The following is a 20429-nucleotide window of genomic DNA, read 5'->3' on the forward strand; positions in this document are numbered from 1 at the left end:
AGTAGAAAGTCTGCTCTAGGCGTTGGTCCCTATCATTTCAGAGTAGAGCTTCTCTTTCTTGAATGATCTGTGAGGGAATCATGAAGTGGGATTTTCTGCCACTGCCTTTGTAGGATATTAGGGTCCTGTTAATCAATTTGCCTTCCTTGTCAAACAGCCAAAGAATAAGCCTTCCTTTCAGCGGTCCACAGGAAATGCTGCATATAGCCAGAGAGAGACAGTGAAATGTTAGCAAAGGCCAGCAGCTGGCTGCCTGGTTAACAGCTTCAGGGAAGGAAGGCTGTAGGACTGAGGGTTGAGTTTCAATCCTGGAGGCCTCTCCAGAATCCTGCAGAAGGAGGTAAGTCTGGGTATGGAGGCCTAGTGCCCAGGAGACTTCAGCTCTCATCCTTCCTGCCAGTCAGGGTCACAGACTGTTCTCACAGATTTCAGAAGCTCGAGGAAATAGCAATCATTTGCCTAAGAGTGCTTTTCTTTTTTCTTTTGTGAGTCATGGTGTCACTTTGTAGCCAGATTGACTTCCAAGTCAGGGTCCTGCCCTCAACCTGAGTGTTTCTCTCTGTGAACATGCTTGTTGATTTTTCTCTTGAGTTTGCACACAGAGGCAGACATTCAGAATCTATTTCCCTTCCTGAAAATAATCTGACATGGATTTTATTGTTTTCTTGAGAACCACCTTTAGCAAAAAAACTTAGCATCTGAGATTAGTTTGAATTTCAGTACATGTTTTTCCACTAATCCTTCCTGTCCTGCCAAGGCCTTGACAATGATATAAACCTACTATTTTTCTCTGCGAACCAAACTGTAATACTGCAAAAGAAACAGAACTGTGTTCAGTTTTTCATCTCCATCTGAGACTTTAGTTTCAATGGGAAGCAAAGGAATCGTCAAGCAAGTTACATACACAGCACAGTAACTTGAGCACTAACAACTTTCTATTTGCATGTAAGCATGGTAGAATTGCTGTCTGCTTTTCCAGGCTGCCCTATATCTAGTCCCTAGAGAATACCTCTCACATACTGGATGCTCAGTAAGACGTGAATGTATACAATACAAAGTTAGACTGGTGTTTAAGCTTTACCTCTGCCATGTCCTGCTTGTGTGGGTCTAGATAAACCTTGTCTTGTTTCCTCAGCCTGAAGTTGGAGACCCCGTGCCCAAGACATCTGTGAGCATCCAGTGTCTGACAGTGCTGGGAACAGAGTAAGGACTCCAAACATGGTAGTTCCTGTTGTTGTTACTATCGTTCACACGTGAATAAGAGGTCACAGTCTTTCCCAAATCCAATGAAGGCAGTATGCTTAAGTATGCTCACAAGTACTTTTCATTAATAAACTAGTTCCCAATGATGAAGTCTGGGAAAGAGTTGCTAACAAATGAAAGTTCTGGAAACTCTTTCTGGAGCTATTTAAGAGAACTTATTCATTCATCTTTTTTTTTTTTTTTTTCAAAACTGACTTGTGACCCCATGAGGATCATCTGACTGTGTGAACTGATTCAGTGTATAGCAAACCAAGGACTGAGGACAAAGATGGAACTCTGTCTCAGCATGCTTGCCTGTAAATGTCAAAGAGAATTTGACTTTCTAATTGGTTGTAGTTCATTTTCTCATGGAGGAGATCTTCTCAAAGCAGAACATGTTCATCTTTGTCTTGCTTTCCTAAAATTTAGATTGATGACTGATTTAACTACTGGCTCAGTGAAAGCACAAATGCACACATTGTTCTCTCACCACTGGTAAGTAGTGCTAGCTGAAAAATAACGAATGGAGCTTGCAGTAAGAGAACTTCGGTTTAAGTAGCTCAGTCAAACTTTATAAATGCTTAGCCTAGCAGGTGTTTCCTAGGTCGTTGTGTAGACTTCCAGATTGTACCCCATTACCTTTTCTCGAATCGGCTCTCCAGGAACCAGTTGAGGCTCGATGGTAATAAACAGGGTGATGTAGGAGCCTTCACTCAAGCTTCGGGCAGAATCAAAGGCTCGCTCCATGATAATGTGTCGCTCCTTACTATAGCCCAGAAGAACTGGAGGAATATCTATTTTAAATGTTCCATCAATCTGTGAAAAAATATGACTTGGTAAACACTGTGATTTTATAACAGAAGCTCAAAAAGACATGTTCATTCTTTGTTGTTTAATTAATGCCTCACAGAAGCATTAGGCTCACTCTGAGTTTGTCTCCCTAAACTCTCACCAGAAAAGGCTCTATACTTCCTACTTACTTTCTGTTTGCTAGTGCGTGTACCGTTTGTGCAAGTTACCTGGCTTCAACTCTTGGCTTCAGCTCCAGTGCTCCTGCCCTGGTTTGTTGGTCTGTTGTGAGCAGTGAGTGAGCTAAGAGATGAAAGACACTAAACAATGTCTGGTGTGTAGTCAGTGCTCAGTAAATACTGGCTGCATTCTTACCTCATCTGGATTGCCCATCTTTCCATCTCTACCTTTCAGAATTTCAACAACATGAGCTGAGTGGACAAGCTACTTTTTTTTTTTAGTTTTAAAAAATATTTTATTTATTATTTTTAGTTTATGTATATGAGTGTATTGCATGCATGTATGTAAGTGCACTCATGTTCTGCATGGCTCTCAGAGATCAGATGAGGTCAAGAGGGCATTGGATCCTCTGAAACTGGAGTTACAGATGGTTGTTAGCTGCCATGTGGATGGTGGGAATCAAACCCCAGTCCTCTAACCACTGAACAATCTCTCCAATCAGGATAAGCCACTTTTATAAAAGGACCAACTTATATGAAGTTTCAAAATGGCAGAGGTTTTTTTTTTATTAAATTTTGCAAAGTCAAAGCAGCAACAAATTTATTAAAGACCACGTATTACCACAAACGGTTCAGGGCTGGAATTTGAATTTCTTAAGTTTGCTGAGACTCTAATTTTAGTGGCATTCATGTCTCAGTAGAAATAAAGAAGTTAGAGTTCCAGTGAATATACCTTCTGGGGGTGAATTAAACAGCTATTTTTTTTCTCTTACCTCAACAAAATTCAGCCTACATCCAGCTGGAGGACGTTGGAAAAGGAGTATGGAAACAATCACAAGGGCTCAGCCATTAAAGGCTCAGCTCACAACCTCAACAACAAGACAATATCAAAACTACACTGAAACCACTGCACACACTTGCTTTGTAAAGCAGGCCCAGAAGGGAATGTGCAATGACAAGTAAAGAGTGGCTGGTATTTGAGACCCACTTGTGTTTGTTGGAGATGGCCCATCTGTGCATTTCAGAATGTTTGGCAGCTCCCAAGAGAAGTATGGTGGATGCCAGTGGCAGCCCTCATTGGTCTTGGTAACCAGAACTGACTCCAGACACTACTCAGTGTTCCTTGTGGGGCCATTTAAGAGCACAGGCTTTGGAGTCAGGCAGAACTTTTAAAATAACAAGTGTAATAAAGTCATTCTCCAAAGATATATTTAAACATACAAACAAAAAGTCAGTTTTCTCATTTTCTAGTCCTGTTCCCCGGGGATTAGCAATGCTCACATGTTATAAGTCAGTAAAAGCTGAATCACACCTGAGCTGTGAACTTTGTGATTTGAGTAAATTGGCTTTTCTTTCCTTTAAAATTCTGATAATGATGCCTGTTGTATTGTGATGCTTAATCAAGGTAGCATAAAAACGATCTACTAATGGTATGTAACATGCACCCAGTACAGTTACTATTCTTCTTGTGACTGAACCAGGATTCCCTTTGCTCCACATAGCTCTGGAGAGCCAAAGCAGGACCTAAGAACAGGGATGACAAGGACTCCACCAGGCTACCGCAGGTGCCAGCAGGCATGTCATGACAACTAATAGGGAGAGAGCAGACTGCTTCCTGAGACTGAGTACTGGGTGAGGGCTGCGAGCACATGACCAGCATGGATGTTCACCACACAGAAAAGGAAGTCCACTCATCAGGACATTCTGAGTAATTGCTTCTGAATAACCTCCAAATGAGAAATTCAACAATGTCAAACATGACAGGCAGTTTCATTCATAAGATGACCTGCTCTTTAATTTTTTCTTTCTAATAGCCATTAAAAGAGGGTTATGTAAATTGTCTTGGTAAACATCACTACAGCATCAGCTATAGCTGTAGATTGTCCCTTCGGCCTAGGGAGGATTGCAATTCTAGCTGATGATAGATGTTCAGCCAGTCAGTCTGAGCCTCAGACTGGAGATTTGGTTTTGGTTTTGCTGGAGACCCTGTGGTCCAGGCAGCATCTGCTCTGTGTGGCCATCACAATGGGTAAAGCTTCCTGTTGCCATGGAGCTAATGCTGGGACTTGAAGAGATTTCAGAATCTCTCACTGCTCAGTAGAGCTACAAAGTTAGTAAAGAATCACCAAACTCATAGACCCCTTAAGCAAAGCTGTCACCTCCAAAGAAGGGTGTCTTTGTCAAGCATGCCTGTGCTAATAACTTTCCATGGTTTGAATACTGTATGCTTTCAGAAATATTAGCAGAACACATGTGATTAAATGGCACATAAACTGCCCTGATTGTTTTCTTCATGCTTCTTTCAGGTATCCATCCATTCCACATCTGCCATTTTGACAAACATTCTTCACTTCTGTTTAAATGTTTTAAAAATTCCCAGAGTCAAGTAGTCATACATTAGCTGTTAACTCAAGGGAGCATGGGTGTTTAAAACGTTATGCAAGTGTGATGGACAAGGAAAGACTTTATGTAGTGATTTTATCTTTCCAAGTGCTTTTCAAATATATTTTCTCAGTTTTGGAGTTTAATAGTGAAAATGGATAGAATTATTTCCTATTTTCATAGTATTCTTTAGATACTTACCCTTGCTTGAAAATATATAGTACTAAATGGAATTTTCACACATCCCAACCAGTGTCTCTCAATGCGGGTATGGATTCCACTTCCTCTTTCACGGTCATCCTAAAGGAAACATGGGAAGTAATGATGTTTAAGAATTCCAGACACTCATGAAATTGTGTGTGTGTGTGTGTGTGTGTGTGTGTGTGTGTGTGTGTGTGTGTGTTTGATGTGTGATGTGTGTATGGGTGTGCTGGCCTGTGCCACACATTTGGAAGCAGAATTTGATGTTCAGATGGCTTCACAGTTGCTTCTCCACTTTATTTTCTGAGACAGGGTCTCATTGAACCCAGAGCTCCTTGCTTCAGTAGACTGGCTGCCAGAAAGCCCAGGGATTCCCCATGCCTCCATCTTCCCAGAAACAGGGTTGCAGGTGCTCACCACCAGGCCTGGCTTTTACATGGGTGCCAGGAAGCCAAACTAGGTCCTCATGATTGTGCAGCAAGCACTTCACCTGCTGAGCCTTCTCCCTAGCCCCTTGCATAACTAATCTGACAGCAGAGAAGCAGCAAGGTTTTAGCCCAAACCATGTGGGCTCAGATTCAGACACTTAGTAGTTTGTGATCCTACAAAGGCCACTTACCTTCTCTGAATACCAGTTTTCTCATCTATCAGTTGAAGGTTAACAACTTTATAGAATTACTTTGGAATTAAGTAAGACAACATGTAGAAAGCAGCTAATCTGATTCCTGGAGGAGCAAATACTCAGCAGAAAGTAAAAACAGCAGTTCTCCCTCCCTCCCTTTTGTTCGGAACTTTGTGTAGTGGGTAGAGGGTATGGAAATGAATACAGAGTTCACATATCTTTAAAACTAAAAACTTATGGGGATGGAGAGACAGCTCAGCAGTTAAAAGCACTGGCTGCTCTTACAGAGGACCTGGCTTTGGTTCCCAGCACCCATATGGCTAACCAACATGCATAACTTCCTGTGAAATTCCAGTTTCTGGGGATATGGTGCCCTCTTCTGGCCTCTGAAGGCATTGCATGCATGTATTGTGCTTACATACATTCAGGCAAAATACTCAGATACATAAAAAATTAAAATTAAATCAATAAAAAACCTGAAAGCTTACCTCTAAGACATCATACAGCACTTCATCAAAAATGTTAATATATACATCATCCTTCACTGACTGTAAGCTGGCTGTGCTATAGTCCCCATTAGGGGCCCTGTGAAATGACACATGATTGGAGACAAGGATAACAGGTAAAACAGATGCTTTGAACGCTGAGTATCATAGCTAGAAAAGTACCCAGTAGGAGCATATGCAATGCTTTCATTTCAAGTGTCTGTCTTATACAAGGATACTATTGAATAGGAGAAGCAGGCCTGTGCATTTAAAGCTACATGTGTATGTCTGAGATTGCCTTCTTATGACGGATTCCTGCCCTTTACTGTGCTTTAGGACAACCAGAAGTCACTGTACAATCTATAATGCCTTTCAAAGTAAATATTTAATTATTTTGATAGAGAAGGTAAAACCAAAATGGAGAACACAAAGGGTCAGAAGCAAATACCACAGTTATCTGGTGAAACTTTTGTTAACCATTGTACTGGTCCAAACAGTAAACTACTAAGGATGTCTTAACCTTTGTAAACTACTAAATAAACTACTAAGGATGTCTTAACCCTTCCCTGCAATATCTGTGTCTGTAAACACATTGACCATTTGACCATGCAAAGAATTTCCTGTAGTGGCTTAAATACTTGTAGATATTTGTGTTGCAAGTCATATAGGTTATAGTCTAAACCCACCCATGCAGGGTACCCATTAAGAAGTGGCATAAAAAGCCCTATAGGAGCTTATGGGTTTCTGTAACCTTAGAGCCTTAGCTCTTCAGGGTTCACTAACGTAATAAAAGACTGAGTTCCGGGGCTGGAGAGATGGCTTAGCAGTTAAGAACACTGGCTGTTCTTGCAGAAGACCCAGGTTTGAATCCTAGAACCCACACGGCAGCTAACAACTGTCCGTAACTCCAGGTCCGGACAGCCTCTTCTGTCCTCCGTGGGCATTGCATGACATGGGTGCACTTACCTACATGCAGGCAATACACTCATACACATAAAAATAATAAATAAAATATTATTAAAAAAGTGAGTTCCCCAACTCTCTGGGTGAGTGCTTAAATTAAGCTGCCTGATTTTCTATAACACTATAATACATTTAACACGCATGCTCAAATGTGACTGGGCCTCGCACTGACACGGAACTGTGGACTCTGCCAGGACTGAAAACTTCTCCTGACTTGTACTGGTGAATCTTGTATTTCACACAACTCCATGCTAAGCTGTGCAAGGAGCTGGCTCTGTGGATAGCTAGAGTTAGTTATGGACTTCCTAAGTACCTGGGCTCCCAAAAGTACCAGAAAGACCCCTGCCAGTCCTGTTATACTTGACTGGAGAAATGGTACCTGCTGCTCCTTATTTCCATATATAGGGAAAGGATAAAAATCATTTTCCAGACCATGGTTCACAGTGATCCAGCCATGCTGTGTAAGCATGTTCCTTCACGACAGAGCTAGAGACTGGGGTACCACTGAACATTTGCTTCTAAGTTTCTTGTTTGTTTTTTCTTATTTTATGTATGATATTAGCAACTGCCCCTTCTGACTTAATTCTAATCTCTGCTCTATTTCATATTTATCATGTGACTTTAAGTAAACTACCATCCCTCTAAGGGTTTTTAAATTTTGTATCCTTAAAAGTGTAGAGGGTTAGATTAGATAAGATCATTTCAGGTACTAAACTAATAAATCTTAGCGCCAAAAGAAGCCAGAGGCTGGAGGAGAGCAAGGTGTCCAAAGGAAAGCAAAGGAAGCTTTTAGGCTCTTAGAGTTTGTTCTCTACTTTGGGCAGAGCTGGCTATGGTCACAGAGACTACCGAGCTCCCATCACAACACCGGCTCTTGCTCCATTCTCCCAGCCACAATACTTTTGCCTTAGCCACTTCTCACTCAGTTCCTTACAGACGAAAGGAGTACTTGCTTACCGGAACGGAAGTTCAAGTTCTTCATTCCAGCTGGGATTTGGTCCTTCGGCTGTGGTTGTGTGGCAAATTGTCCGCTGAAAAGAGACTTCTACAAAAGGACGCACCAAAACCTAAAAAACGAGAAGACACCCTGAAACTATAATGGTTGAATTATTTTGCTCCTGACATATTCCTATATGCTTAGCATGGATAGTTCTGATTTTTGGCAAAGGAGAATAAGCTTATTAGTTTGTTTCAAATAAAATGAAATAGAAAGGAAGTCTGTCCAGAAGTTTCTAGGTAGTTCTTTTTTATATATAGTAAATAGCAGTGAAAGGAGATTTATTCAATGTAGTCACATTGGGAAGAGGGATAAAGAGATTCAGTGATTCCCTTCCATCTTCAGGGCCCTGACTTGATGGTTTAAATAGAAAGCAAGAGACACACACACTAAGCAGTTTAGGTGAGCAGTGATTCTTGCCCACCACTGTCTCAGTTCCAAATGTCTGCTGTCTGGTAAGTCTCTATTGCAAGGTCACCTAACAAATTGTAAATCTTTCTTCTGGAGACAAGTTCCTCCTCTGAGAAAAGTTTCTCTTCTTGATGCCCTTAAGGCCTCAGCCATTTCTTCTCCCAGAGTGGGGCAGGGTGTGTCTCAAGCAGCCTAAGATGATTTTGAACTCAGTACCTAGCAGAGGATGACCTTGAACCTCCTGAGTCTCTTATCTCTACCTCCCAAGTGCTGGGATTGTAAGTCTGTGCTATACCAGTTTATGAAGTGCTAGGGGACCAACTCAGGGCTTTGTACTCCCTAGTGAGAATGAAAGTTCCCAGGAAGAAAACAAAAAACTGTGTCTTCAACTGCACCTCCTGCAAGGCTGATTAACTGGTTAGCACTTCAGTGACTGTGGAATTTGGAATGTTGCAGGGTTAGAACCTGCATATTTACAGTTTATCTTGGGCTATCTTTAGCCCCTAAATAGTCACTCTTTGCCCACCTAGCTGTCAGATCTGACATCCTGTGGCTAACAGATAAAAACCTTTTGATATCTATAACTTAGCAAACCACCAGCTTCCACCAATCCAAGGACTAAGAATACAGTCAGATAGCATCTAAAGAAAAATTCTCTCCTTTTGCTATAACCCACCCTTCTGTTGTCTTCACCAATGTTTCTTTGTTCTGTTACTATAAAAACTTCACGAAGAATTTGGGATGCACTAAATCTGTGTTCCTGGGCCATGGTCACTCATACTTGACCCCAGAATAAACTACCTCTTGTTCCCTTTGAGGTGAGAGTTGTGCTTATTCATCAACACGAGGCAAGCATTTTACCAACTGAGCTACATCTCCAGCCTCTAAATGCAATTCTTAAAAACATACAGAACAAGATTCAAAACAGAAATCCAGCCTCTGGTCTCTCACCTGGCCAAGGGGGTAGTCAGCGCTGTGCCCTGGGCTATGCCCACTGGGAGAAGCACTGTGCTTTTCATTGAAAGTCCTTGAAGACCTTGATGGCTGCTGGAATTTGCTAGAAGGGAAAGTGTATGAAAAGAATCAATGACAAGGAAAGTCTGTCTACTTTCCTTAATGCTTTCTTCAAAGACATATGGCTCTGGTGAAATGGGGAGAAAGAGCATCCCCTGGAGGTTCTTAGTCTCATTTATAAAATTAAGAATGGACCCAAAAGGAAGCTTTTAGGGCAATTTTACTAGAATTTTAAGACAAATCCTCAGGGCAGGTGAGCTGGTCATCTTGGCAGCTGCCTTGAGGAGGAAAATGGTGAGGAGAAGGAAAGAGATCCATGAAGCCATGCAGGTTTAGAGCCTGCGTGGAGGTCAGTCACATGGCTGACTGGCAGCCACATGGTTGGGAGAAGGAAGCTTTAGAGAAAAAGTAAAGAAATGCAAGATGCTAATGTAATAGCCTGAGTGCCTCCATTTTGTGTAAGACATCTTGGTCCATCCCAGACCCTACCCTGGAGTTCCAGGAAGAGCTGAGGAACACATCCCTATGATCCAGGGAGGCTCCAGCAGAGGCTTATCTAGCTTTTTTGACTGTTTATCTGACTTCTGTAACTGGTTGCTTGGCCACTTACAGGAACAAACATGTGACTGTCTTTGAGTAAATCTTTACCAAGGACTTTACCTTTAAAAGTTCCCCTCCCCTCCCAGTTAGTGCTGCATTCTCTAAATTGGCTTACAGAGTGCAGTCACTGATCAGCTAAATGAATTGATTCAGAACTTTTTGAGTCTGAATGGTCTTTTCCCAGTGATCTCCAACTCCTTAACACTAAGGCAGCCCAAAGCATTAAAGAAAGCATGTTTAGGAAAAGGATATGAAGAAGGAAAGGAGAGATTATGCTTTTCTGAAGAATTCAGAGAAGCAGGCAAACTTATAGAGAACTACATGTCTGTGGCTGGTCCAGAAGCGCTGCACTGGGAGGTGGGATTCCAGGCGGGAAAAGTTCACTATCCCATTAATGCAGTAGGTATTCTGCCCATGTGTTTAGCATAAGTTAAGGTGAACCCACCTTCCTAGGGGTGGTTCTGTCACCAGGTGATTGACCAGTGAAACTGGAAAGTTGGGTCCTCCAACAGATAGGCTAGAGATTTTAGAGTCTTGACCAGTTAAACTTATGAGGCTGTTTGCTACTCTGACACTATATTAGACTCTGAGGAAGAGAAGATGAATGGGACACTTCAGCTCAAATAAAACTGGAAGGAAAATCCATAAGCAATCTCAGTACACACTGGAGGGACAGGCATGCTGTGGACACACAGAGAAAAAGATGAAAATGTCCTATTTGGTTTGATTCAAGAGAAGAGGGTGGAGATTTGAGAAGTCTTGGTGGAGCAGTCTTGATACATCTTTATTGAAACTTGTAACCTTTGGGTTAATGAAGCTTCCTTGAATTGAGTGAAGTAGTTGAATACTAAAATAGTCTATATTTATTATTTTTTTAAAAAAAGAAACATGTTCTAGTTTGCCTTCAATTACTGTGACAAAACACTCTGACCAATACCAACTTGGGAAGGAAAGGGTCCATTTGGCTTATATCTCCCTAGTCATGGCTCATCACTGAGAGAGCCCAAGGTAGGAACTCAGGGCAGGAATCCAGAGGCAGGAGTTGAAGCACAGGCCATGGAAGAACCCTGCCTGTTGGCTTGCTCACCTGACCCATTCTCAGCCTGCTTTCTTATATGATATAGGCCCATCTGTCCAGGGGTGGCACCATCCACAGTGGGCTGGGCCCTCCCACATCATTCAACAACCAAGAAAATGCCCCATAGACATGGCCAGAGGCCAGTCCAATGGAGACGATTGCTCAATAGATGTTTCCTTTAACCAGATATGTCAAGTTGACACTAAAGCTACCTAGCACACACGCTGTGTTCTTCCAAACTAAAGAAAACAGTTTTTCACCTTACAGTTGAGCTTTGAGACAACCAGGGTAGAAGGTTTATGGATGGGCAACACCATGGCACAGGTTCCAGGGATTAGTGGTCACTTAATACCAGTAGCAAAGCATGGAGAATAGTTGGTGACAATAGATGTCCTGTAAGAAGTTGAAGAATTAGTAGAGAAAAATAGGGCACAGACTGACAAGCTAGAGAGAGGGCTCAGTGGACAAGACGGCTCTACAAGCATGAGGGTCTGAATTTGAATCTCAGCACCCACTTAAAAAGGTGGGTATGACTGCCTTCTCCTGTAACCTCAGCACCGGGGGGTGGAGCCAGGAGGCTTGGTGACCACCTGCCCAGCTCCAAGTTCAGTGAGAGACCCTGTCTTAGAGGAATAGGGCAGACATCTTCCTCTGGCCTCCATACACAAGCATACAGGCACATGCATCTGCACACATGTGTGTATACACCACACTCACACACATACCTGCACACAAAATAGAAAAAATAGGGCAAAATCACAGGGTGAGAGGACAAAGGGATGGAGAAAGAAAGAAAGAAAAGAAGATGCCTAAGGCTGCTCGGCACTCTGGAATTCCATAGTGCTGGAAGACATGGGCCAAGCTGTTCATACTGTCTTTGCTTTTGTTTTCCCTCTGGTAAAATGGAGACAGTAACAGTTGTAAAGAGTTAGTCAGGTGTGGTGGTGCATATCTTTAATACCACTTGGGAGGCAGAGGCAGGTAGATGGATCTCTGTGAATTCAAGGCCAGCCTGGTCTACATAGTTCCAGACCAACTGGGACTACAGGCAGACCCTGTTGCAAAAAAAAAAAAAAAAAAAAAAAAAAGAGTTAAATGATATGATATATGTGACCATGTCCACCATGGTGTTGCACATAATGAATGGACAACAAATCCCACTTTCTTACATTACACTGATAAAGGCGTCAGCCAAAAGAGGTTTCAATTCTTAGTCCTTCTGTTTCTGTGATCTAAAGGTACAAGAAACTCAGACTCATCTACCCCGTGGTCACGTTCTTTCTGTTGCCCCCTGTATGGTAGACCATGATGGTCATAACTCATGGTAACAAGGGAGGATATGGACAGACATCTCTTAAGTTTCTGACCAGCACACTCTTGTTCTTTGACCCCCACCTCTTTGTTGCAGGTGACTAGACTATGGATCACCAGCACCAGCTTGTCTCCTAAGAAGGTGATACTTAGTGTGACCACTTCCATCACATGAGAAAAATGAAGCAAACTCAGAGGGAAGCAAGTGGGAAAGACAGTGAGGACTCAGGAAAACCACTGTAATCCTCACAGTGCACCTTTCAACAGTGTCTCTCTATATAGGGGGTTCTGTGAGATGTTCCCAGTACCCCTGCCCATCCTTGAGCTGGAGTTGACTCTGTTACTTTCAAACAATAGAGCCTGGGCATCAGCAAGAACTCCTACACCCCAATACATAAAAACTATTAGAGAAGGACCAGCTTGGCTTGGATTCTGCATGTTCCATTCTGAAGCTGTTGCAAGGGCTCTCACCTCACCATGGGCTTCCTCACAGGAATGTCATAAGCCCGGATAATGTTCACCAGCAGCTTTATGTCTCCATCAGACAGGTTTTGGGCTGTCACCTTCTTCCGACCTTTTCTCCGTGGCCTCAGTGGTCGCTTTTGTTCTGCGAGCTTGAAAAGGCTTAGGCCTAAGATGCTAATGATCACACAACAGCATTAGGACTCAGTGGAAAAGAATGGTCTAGAAAATTGTTAGATAACCTCCTAAACTCTGCTCTAGGGTCTCTCAGAGGCTCATGGAAATTCTCCTTTTAGAAAGATAGTGAAAAGACTGTAGAAATCCTTCCAAATAGGGGTGGCATGGGAGCAGGAATCCTACCTCATGCTTGGTTAAATTTTTTCACTTTCTACTCATCAGCGAAAGAAAAGCCAGGTCTGTCCCTCCTCCTCCATCTCCTGCCTTGCCCTCCAGCCAGCTCACCCACTAGCCCCTCAGGCATGCCTGTGCTCTCCACCTTGACTCCTGCTTGGGATCTGCAGCTTTCCCGTCCCTTGGGGCCAGTGATGCCACTCCTCCAGAGGGCTAGCTGCCTCTGCTGGGAGCAGTCCTGCCTTGGGCCCCTGGAGTACTATTGGCCTGCTCCATTCCCCTGACAGTGCACACAGCCTTCTTGGGCAGCTTCTGGGTGGTGTTTCTTGCTCTCTGAGTCTGGGCAGACCTGAGTATGAATCCTGTCTCCACTCTTTGACCTGTGACAAATTGTGTCACCTTTGTAAGCCTCAGTTTCATCATTTGAAAAATGAGGATACTAGTCTACTTGAGGTGGTTGAGTGGGTAAGTGAGGAGGGGGCACAGCACCCTGGCACTTGATTAGCACTCAGTGGATACCCCGAAATGGCAAGTGTTGGGATGGTGACAGTGACCTGGGATGAAAGTGGTTATGGTGGGGGAGAAGGATGAAATAGGTGGAAGGGTGCCGGGGAGGAAAAACCTTTTCTCTCTACCTTTTACTGAGATTCTATGCTTACACACACTGGCTAGGGACAAAAGCAATCATGGGCGATAAATCCATGGAGCAAATACATTCTGGCCTAGAAACTAACTAGAAAAACAGACAAACTCTGTGCTTGGAAGCTGCTAGTGACAGAGCAAAGAACCCCAGAACAAAGCCAGCTAGAGGCTGCAGTGTCGGGGTCCTCTGCTTTCATCCTGAGTAATGAGCTGGCTCAGTAGACTCTCAAGTGAGGCCTATTTGCAAGTGGCATGCACAGCTGGGGATGAGGGCTCTGCAGCTGCCAGCACCACTGGTGCCTCTCACAAGGAATCGAAGCTTTCTAGGAACAACTCAAATTTATTATCCAGGCTCTTGCACAGAACAGGTGTCATTTATAAATGTCTTCTGTATACCCAGAAAAGTGCTATGTGTGATGTTTCTGATCTTTGCAACTGTAACATTTACCCCATTTTCCAGATAGACAACGAAGTCTCTGAGAGGTGCCTTGATTTTCTGAAAGCTGCTGAATATTAGGAAGGAAGTGAGGGTTCAAACCCAGGCCACTGCCTGGAAGCCCACACTCTAGTCCTTCTGCCAGAACACCTACCCAGCCCACAGATGGGGGCCTTGGAGATGCAGCTTTGCCAGGCAGCCTGACAGAGCATATCTCCTCCCTTGCCAATGCTTCTCCCCCAAGCACCTGCTCTGTGAGACTTCTTTGTCTCCTTAGCAATCAGCCTATGATCACTACATTGACTGAGACCATTAGAAATGGAAGCATTTTAAAGTTTAAAGCCAAGAACAAACAGAAATTAAAAAAAAAAGAATGAACATACCCAGAGCCTTCAGAACTTAATGCAGAAAGTAAAGAAAGAAAAGAAAGAAAAGAAAAACAGCATGAAACGTCATCATCTGTTCTGTGACTTTCACGTTTATGAAAACATTCAGTGAGTGGCTGAATAAAGAGGGAGGTTTTGCATGGATTTATGTGGTCATTGCTCCCCTTTGGACGTGGAGCTGCAAGTGACCGTCATGGACAACACTCTGCTTCATTTCCGCTCAGCTTGACGATGGAGAGGAAGGACAGGCAGAGGAAATAGCTTTTCAGATTTATTTTATTTGTAATTATATGTATGCTCATGAATGCAGGTGCCTAGGGAGACCAAAAGAGGGTGTCTGATCCCCAGAACTGTAATTAAAGTGGTTGTGAGCTGCTTGATGTGGGTGCTCGGAACTGAACTTGGGTCCTCTGCAAGAGTAACAAGTGCTCTGAGCCACTGAATCATCTCTCCAGTTTCCAGACCTTTGGAAGACTAAGTGCTTGACCACTGAAAAGGCCATGAAGTGAATGGACGCCATAGACCCACTACTATGGGAAGTCCTTCCTTTCACCTTTTATGTACCCGCTCCTAACTGAGATCATCTGAAAATCAGTCTAATTGGTAGTCAGCAGATGCAGCCAATGCCCAACTTCCATATTAATATCCACTTTTCCTTCTAGTCCTCACCAAGCACACACCCCAGCTCTGTGGTAGAATCAGAACTTTCCCATGATCACAGAACCTCTGGGGGTGTGGTCCCATCCTCTTCCACTGTGTGGAAGGAGAGGGGAAGCGTGGCATCAGGAGACTGGGGAGCGGAGCAGATGTGTGGGAGGAATGCTGCTGCAGTTCGTGTAACTGGAATGGGAAATGGAAAGGGCTGCTGAGGTGAGTTTGGAAGAAGATGAACGTGGGATGGCTGTACTGGAATGCGATGGAGCGGCCGTAGGGTGCCTTGTTCAGCTCACACCATCATGAGGCATTAACTGGGTTTAAGTAGGTTTTTAGTATGATTTTGGGCCCAATACACACTTGTTTTTATTGTTTATTTTATAACAATAAAACTCTTATACACCTCTTTCATGTAACAGAATAAAATAAAAACGTATGCAGGAATAATAATGACTAATTATTTTTTACCTGATATTGGGAACTTCTTCTTCTACTACTAAATCAGTAAGAAGAAAATGGTGTTTTGCAATTAGAAAACGATTTATCACGGATTCTCTAACCTGGGAAAAGAAATCGGCATGGTTTAACATGTTCAGATTATTTAAACGGCAGTGCCCCTCTCTGTTTCTCTGCGTCACTGTGTCACCTCAGCGCCTCCCCTTCCCAGTTGTTATTTCTTTGCTATGGTCTTCTCTTGCTGTAATTCTCTATTTTCCCTCACTAGATTGTAAGCTCCTTAAAAAGTCCTAGAATTTGCGGCTAAAGAAATGGCTCAGCAGTTAAGACCAGTGGCTGTTCTTGCAGAAGACCCAGGTTCGAATCCTAGCACCCACATGACAGCTAACAACTGACTGTAACTGCAGTTCCAGGGGATCCGATAGCCTCGTCTGTCCTCCATGGGCATTTCACGACATGGGTGTGCTTACATACATGCAGGCAATACACCCATACACATAAAATAAAAATAATAAATTAAATTAAATTGAAAAAAAAGAATTTTAAAATAAAAATTTGTTTCTGGTCTGTTTACTGTTATATTTTTAGGAGCTGGAAAAGTTCCTCAAACAACAGATAGTAACTGCTTGTTGCTTGTTGCATTAGCAATAGAAAAACGAGGACCAGTCTTGAAGCACACACAACTCAGAACTTATTCTTAATGCCTTCCCCTTTTCAGAATGGCTGACCTGGAGCTCTACAATCAATTGGCACATATTACTTTTACGGACTAATCCACCTTCAAATTTAAATGAGGGTTCTTTAATTGGCATAAGTCATTATTTTTTGTATCTGAGCCACAGACTAGATCATCTAGATGGGAAAAAAATGCACTGTCAGGACTATCATATTTCTTATAAATGTTGTTTATTTAAGGATGGCAAATAAAGGAAAAGAGGAAAGAAAAAGGGAAAGGATAAACAAAAGATTGTTTTAACTATTCTTTAGTTTTCTAAAAAAGGGCACTTCGGCCGGGTGTGGTGGCTCATGCCTTTAATCCCAGAACTCGGGAGGCAGAGGCAGGCAGATTGTTGTGAATTCAAGGCCAGCCTCGTCTACATAGTGAGTTCAGGTCAACTGGGACTACAAGGAGACCCTGTCTCAAAAAAGACAAAAAAAAAAAAAAAAAAAAGGCAGTTCGGATACAGCCTAACAGCTCTTGGTTACTATAATGCAGTACAACATTAACTCCAAACATGCCAACACTAGGAAAAACTTGTAATCATGCCCCATTTAAGATAAGCACCAATAAAATCCAAGACACAGCTTAGTGGATGCATATACTCAAGACAGAAAGACAGGTGGTCAATCATTTATGTATAGATGTGGGAAAAGGAGTCTGGAGAGACTAAGCAGCTTTCAGGAGAGAACACAGGCACTGGAAGAGCAGACACCTCCTGTCCTAGAATGCCGCTCTTTCCCCCTGAGAAGATGGTTTTGTGTGCTTTTCCTTACCTGCTGAAGGTACTTGGCTACGGTGGCTCTGTGGGTGTCCAGGTGGTCTTTGGTCTCAATTACATTTCTGTCTCGTAACCGTTTCTCATAGTCCTAAAATTAAAAGGGCATTGTAATCTCAAGATTTTTAAAGCATTTCCTGATGCCTTTCTTGGGGTTGGGGAATCATTTACCACATGTAAATAATGGTTCCAAATGTTTCTTCCACCTTCCTCCTGACCTTTGGTTCAGAGCAGATCTTTGATACAGTATCCAGGATTCTGAGTCAGTTGGTAAAACTGCCTTACTAGGGAAGAGAGTGTTGTACGGTATTTCAAGGCTAAAATGTTCATGCTGGAAAGTAGGGACACCATAGGAGAAGCAGAAGCAGTCATAATTCAAGATGCTAAGCTCACCATGCCATGTGGTCAACCCCTGCTCAAGATCTGACTTATTAAAACCTTCCTGTTATCACATGACATCTGGCTGCAGGTGACTTGGGTTAGCTACTCAGAGGAGAGTAATCAATCCTTTTGGCTTTTATCTACTCAGGCATATTCCTCTCACTCTTGATGTGTGCGTGACCTGGGAACTACCACATTCTCCTTTGTAACCATGTCTCCATCATAACTGCATACCAAGAAGTGCTTTCTAACTCTGGTTCCATGACTTAGCACTCTCTTCAAGATTTTTGAACTTGGGACAGGAGGGCACCCCTCTCTCCATTAGCTGAAGTCAACAGATAGGAACCTGGATGATTTTGTGACCATGTGACCAAGTGGAGCCATCTGTCTGCAAATGAATAGGAAGCCACCATGCCAGAAGCCCAGACAGGATGAAGAAGTGACCTGGCAGTAGACAGGTCCAGTGTCTGGGGGGGACTTGAGGCTCAGGTGCATTCCATCTAGTGCCATGCTTTTAATGTATGTGGAGATTTCATCATCCAATAAACTGCAGTTGATGCCTGATGTAGTTTAGAAGTGGAGTTTTATCCCTTAGGATCACAAGTTCAGATGACTACCAGGAAGAACCAAATGACTAAAAATATTCTTTAGGAATAGTTTCTGTACGAAAAAGTGATTTTTCATAGTGATTTCTAGAGTCTCTCCATTGTCGTCCTCAAATACACACTTGTCTGCTTTTCACCGGCCTGCCTCATTGACACACCCCATAATTCCTCACAGGCCACCAGACCTCAGTGATCTGCTAACTGCTGAGCCTTTGATCCTTTCTTGCTCTTGTCTGGATAGATGTCTGGACTCTGGCTTCCTTCCTGCCACAGCTGTCCCAGGCAGTTCAAATCCTACCCATTTTGGTTTACCTGGAGTGCTCTGCCACAGTGCCTTGCAAGGAGCTCAGCACATAATGCATTAAAGTAAAACTGAATTCTTGACCAAAGCAGGAATAATTCACCATATTAGCTCAGAAGATGCTTTCCAATCTTAGAATTCTAATTGTAGATAATTCAACCAGTGACTCGAAATCTTGGTTACTGATAGCTTGTACATCATTATAGAGACAGAAACCATTTAAATGTCAAGTTCAAGAAAAATAAGGATGAGTTATATATAAAAGTGCTAGAGCAGAGAAACCAGCATTACTTAAAGCAGTGACAGTGAGGTACATCGATATCATCACGCCAGATGCACGGCAGAGAGTTTATGAGCCCCTTTTGGACAATTTCTTACCTGGAATACCTTTTCCATAATTTCTCGGTCATATACTGGAATTTGTTTGTAATTTCGGAATTCTGGCACCTCTTGGCTTCTAAGGTGGAGGAGCCTGAACCGTTTGGATCTATTTAATTCCTCATCTGAGACAAAGTTGAATTCCTGTTGGAGCTGTTCCAGTCGAAAGAAATCAGGAACATAGGATTCTCCACTGGTCGCAACCTACAAGAGTGAGAAAAATGCTCAGCACCAAGTGGCAGCCAGATGCTTTCAAAGAAACTAGTACTGGGCTTTGGGAATGCTGAATGGCTTATGATTGACAGATTTGAAAGATAAATTACATTAAAACATAATAGCGACAAACAAATGCTACCATATATAGTAGCTTAAGAATTACCACAAAATGTTTTTCTCCCCTCAAAAGTTCCTTCATTTTGGGTATCTATGCTTCTCTCTAGTGCTATTATGAAAATCTCAAGGGGAAAAGGGAGGGCTTTACATCAGAGTCCAGCACAAATGACCTGGAGTACATACACTGGGAGTAAGCACATACACTGGGGGTAAGATTACGCCGATAGTGTATGTAAGAGCCATGGGCGTGTCAGAGATGGAGTGCCCAGCCAGCCTCTAGGACCCAGGAAGGACAGCTCTGGACACCACAGAGAAGGTGAGTGGAGAGGCTGCACTCTCCCCATGCTCTGCTGGCAACTCTGCTTGGCTCTTTGCTACCTTCTCTCGAGCAGAGGGTGGCACTGAGCAGGAACTGTGGGTATGAAGGGGGCCCTACTGTATGCTAGGGACACTTGGCCCACAAGGAGAGACCAGTTGGAAGGCCATCCCTGTGCTTTTTCTTCCATGGAGCAAAACAGATAAAAAAGGAAAGGCTCTGTGTGATATGTGTGCTATATTATTGCTGATTTCAAAGTGGTCATTGGAACATGATTTGAAACATCCCATGGAATATGTTGCCCTGGAGGGGACTCTTCCTGGTAGGTCTGTTTTCCACACCAAGAAGCATCGTGTTGAAAGACTTATAAGGAACAATGTCAGAACAGAATAGTTCGTGCTGAGACTTAGACTAGAAGGGAAATGAAAACTGCATAGCGCTCATAACCACCCAATGCTGAACCATGGAGATGAGAGTGTGCTGGTCATTCTGCGAGGCACCGCCTTCCTTACTGTGGTTCTGTGGCAGCAAAACCCACTGTATTTGATTTCAAGAAAGATAGTTTACTAATGTTCCACTTTATAGTCACTGAAGGACAAATTTAGAATGTTCTGGTAGATATGAACAATTTATCCAGTAAGTACTTAGAGACTTCTCCTTTCCAGGAGAAATCTTAGCTTAGGTTCTAAGCTCAGAAACTATGGTAGACAAATTTCTTTTTTTTAAAATGGTCGTTTTGAATCCTGTTTTAATTAATTTATTTTTATTTTATGCATATGAGTGTTTTGCCTCTATGTACGGGAGTGCACCAATGTCATGCAATCCCCATGGAGGTTAGAAGAGGGTATTGGATGCCCTGGAACTAGAGTTACGGATGGTTGTTAGCCGCCATGTGGGTGCTGGGAATTGAACCTGGGTCCTCTGGAAGAGCAGCCAGTACTCTTAACTGCTGAGCCAA

At 42.9% G+C, this 20429-nt stretch overlaps 1 protein-coding gene across 1 annotated transcript in view; it reads right to left on the bottom strand.

Moving 5' to 3' along the window:
- Cc2d2a (coiled-coil and C2 domain containing 2A) overlaps positions 1-20429 on the bottom strand; it is a 128876-nt gene that overhangs the window by 26733 nt on the left and 81714 nt on the right. Inside the window, exons 20-29 of the mRNA XM_029560505.1 lie at positions 20010-20059; positions 18823-19026; positions 17156-17248; positions 15674-15765; positions 12746-12913; positions 9223-9328; positions 7821-7930; positions 5904-6000; positions 4794-4892; positions 1882-2058 (exon numbers count right to left, since the gene is read on the bottom strand). Coding sequence (XP_029416365.1) covers positions 1882-2058; positions 4794-4892; positions 5904-6000; positions 7821-7930; positions 9223-9328; positions 12746-12913; positions 15674-15765; positions 17156-17248; positions 18823-19026; positions 20010-20059 — 1196 coding nt within the window. The remainder of the gene's footprint in view (positions 1-1881; positions 2059-4793; positions 4893-5903; positions 6001-7820; positions 7931-9222; positions 9329-12745; positions 12914-15673; positions 15766-17155; positions 17249-18822; positions 19027-20009; positions 20060-20429) is intronic.

Source organism: Nannospalax galili, unplaced genomic scaffold, assembly GCF_000622305.1.
Source record: "Nannospalax galili isolate Female #2095 unplaced genomic scaffold, S.galili_v1.0 scaffold271, whole genome shotgun sequence".
Lineage (NCBI taxonomy): Eukaryota > Metazoa > Chordata > Mammalia > Rodentia > Spalacidae > Nannospalax > Nannospalax galili.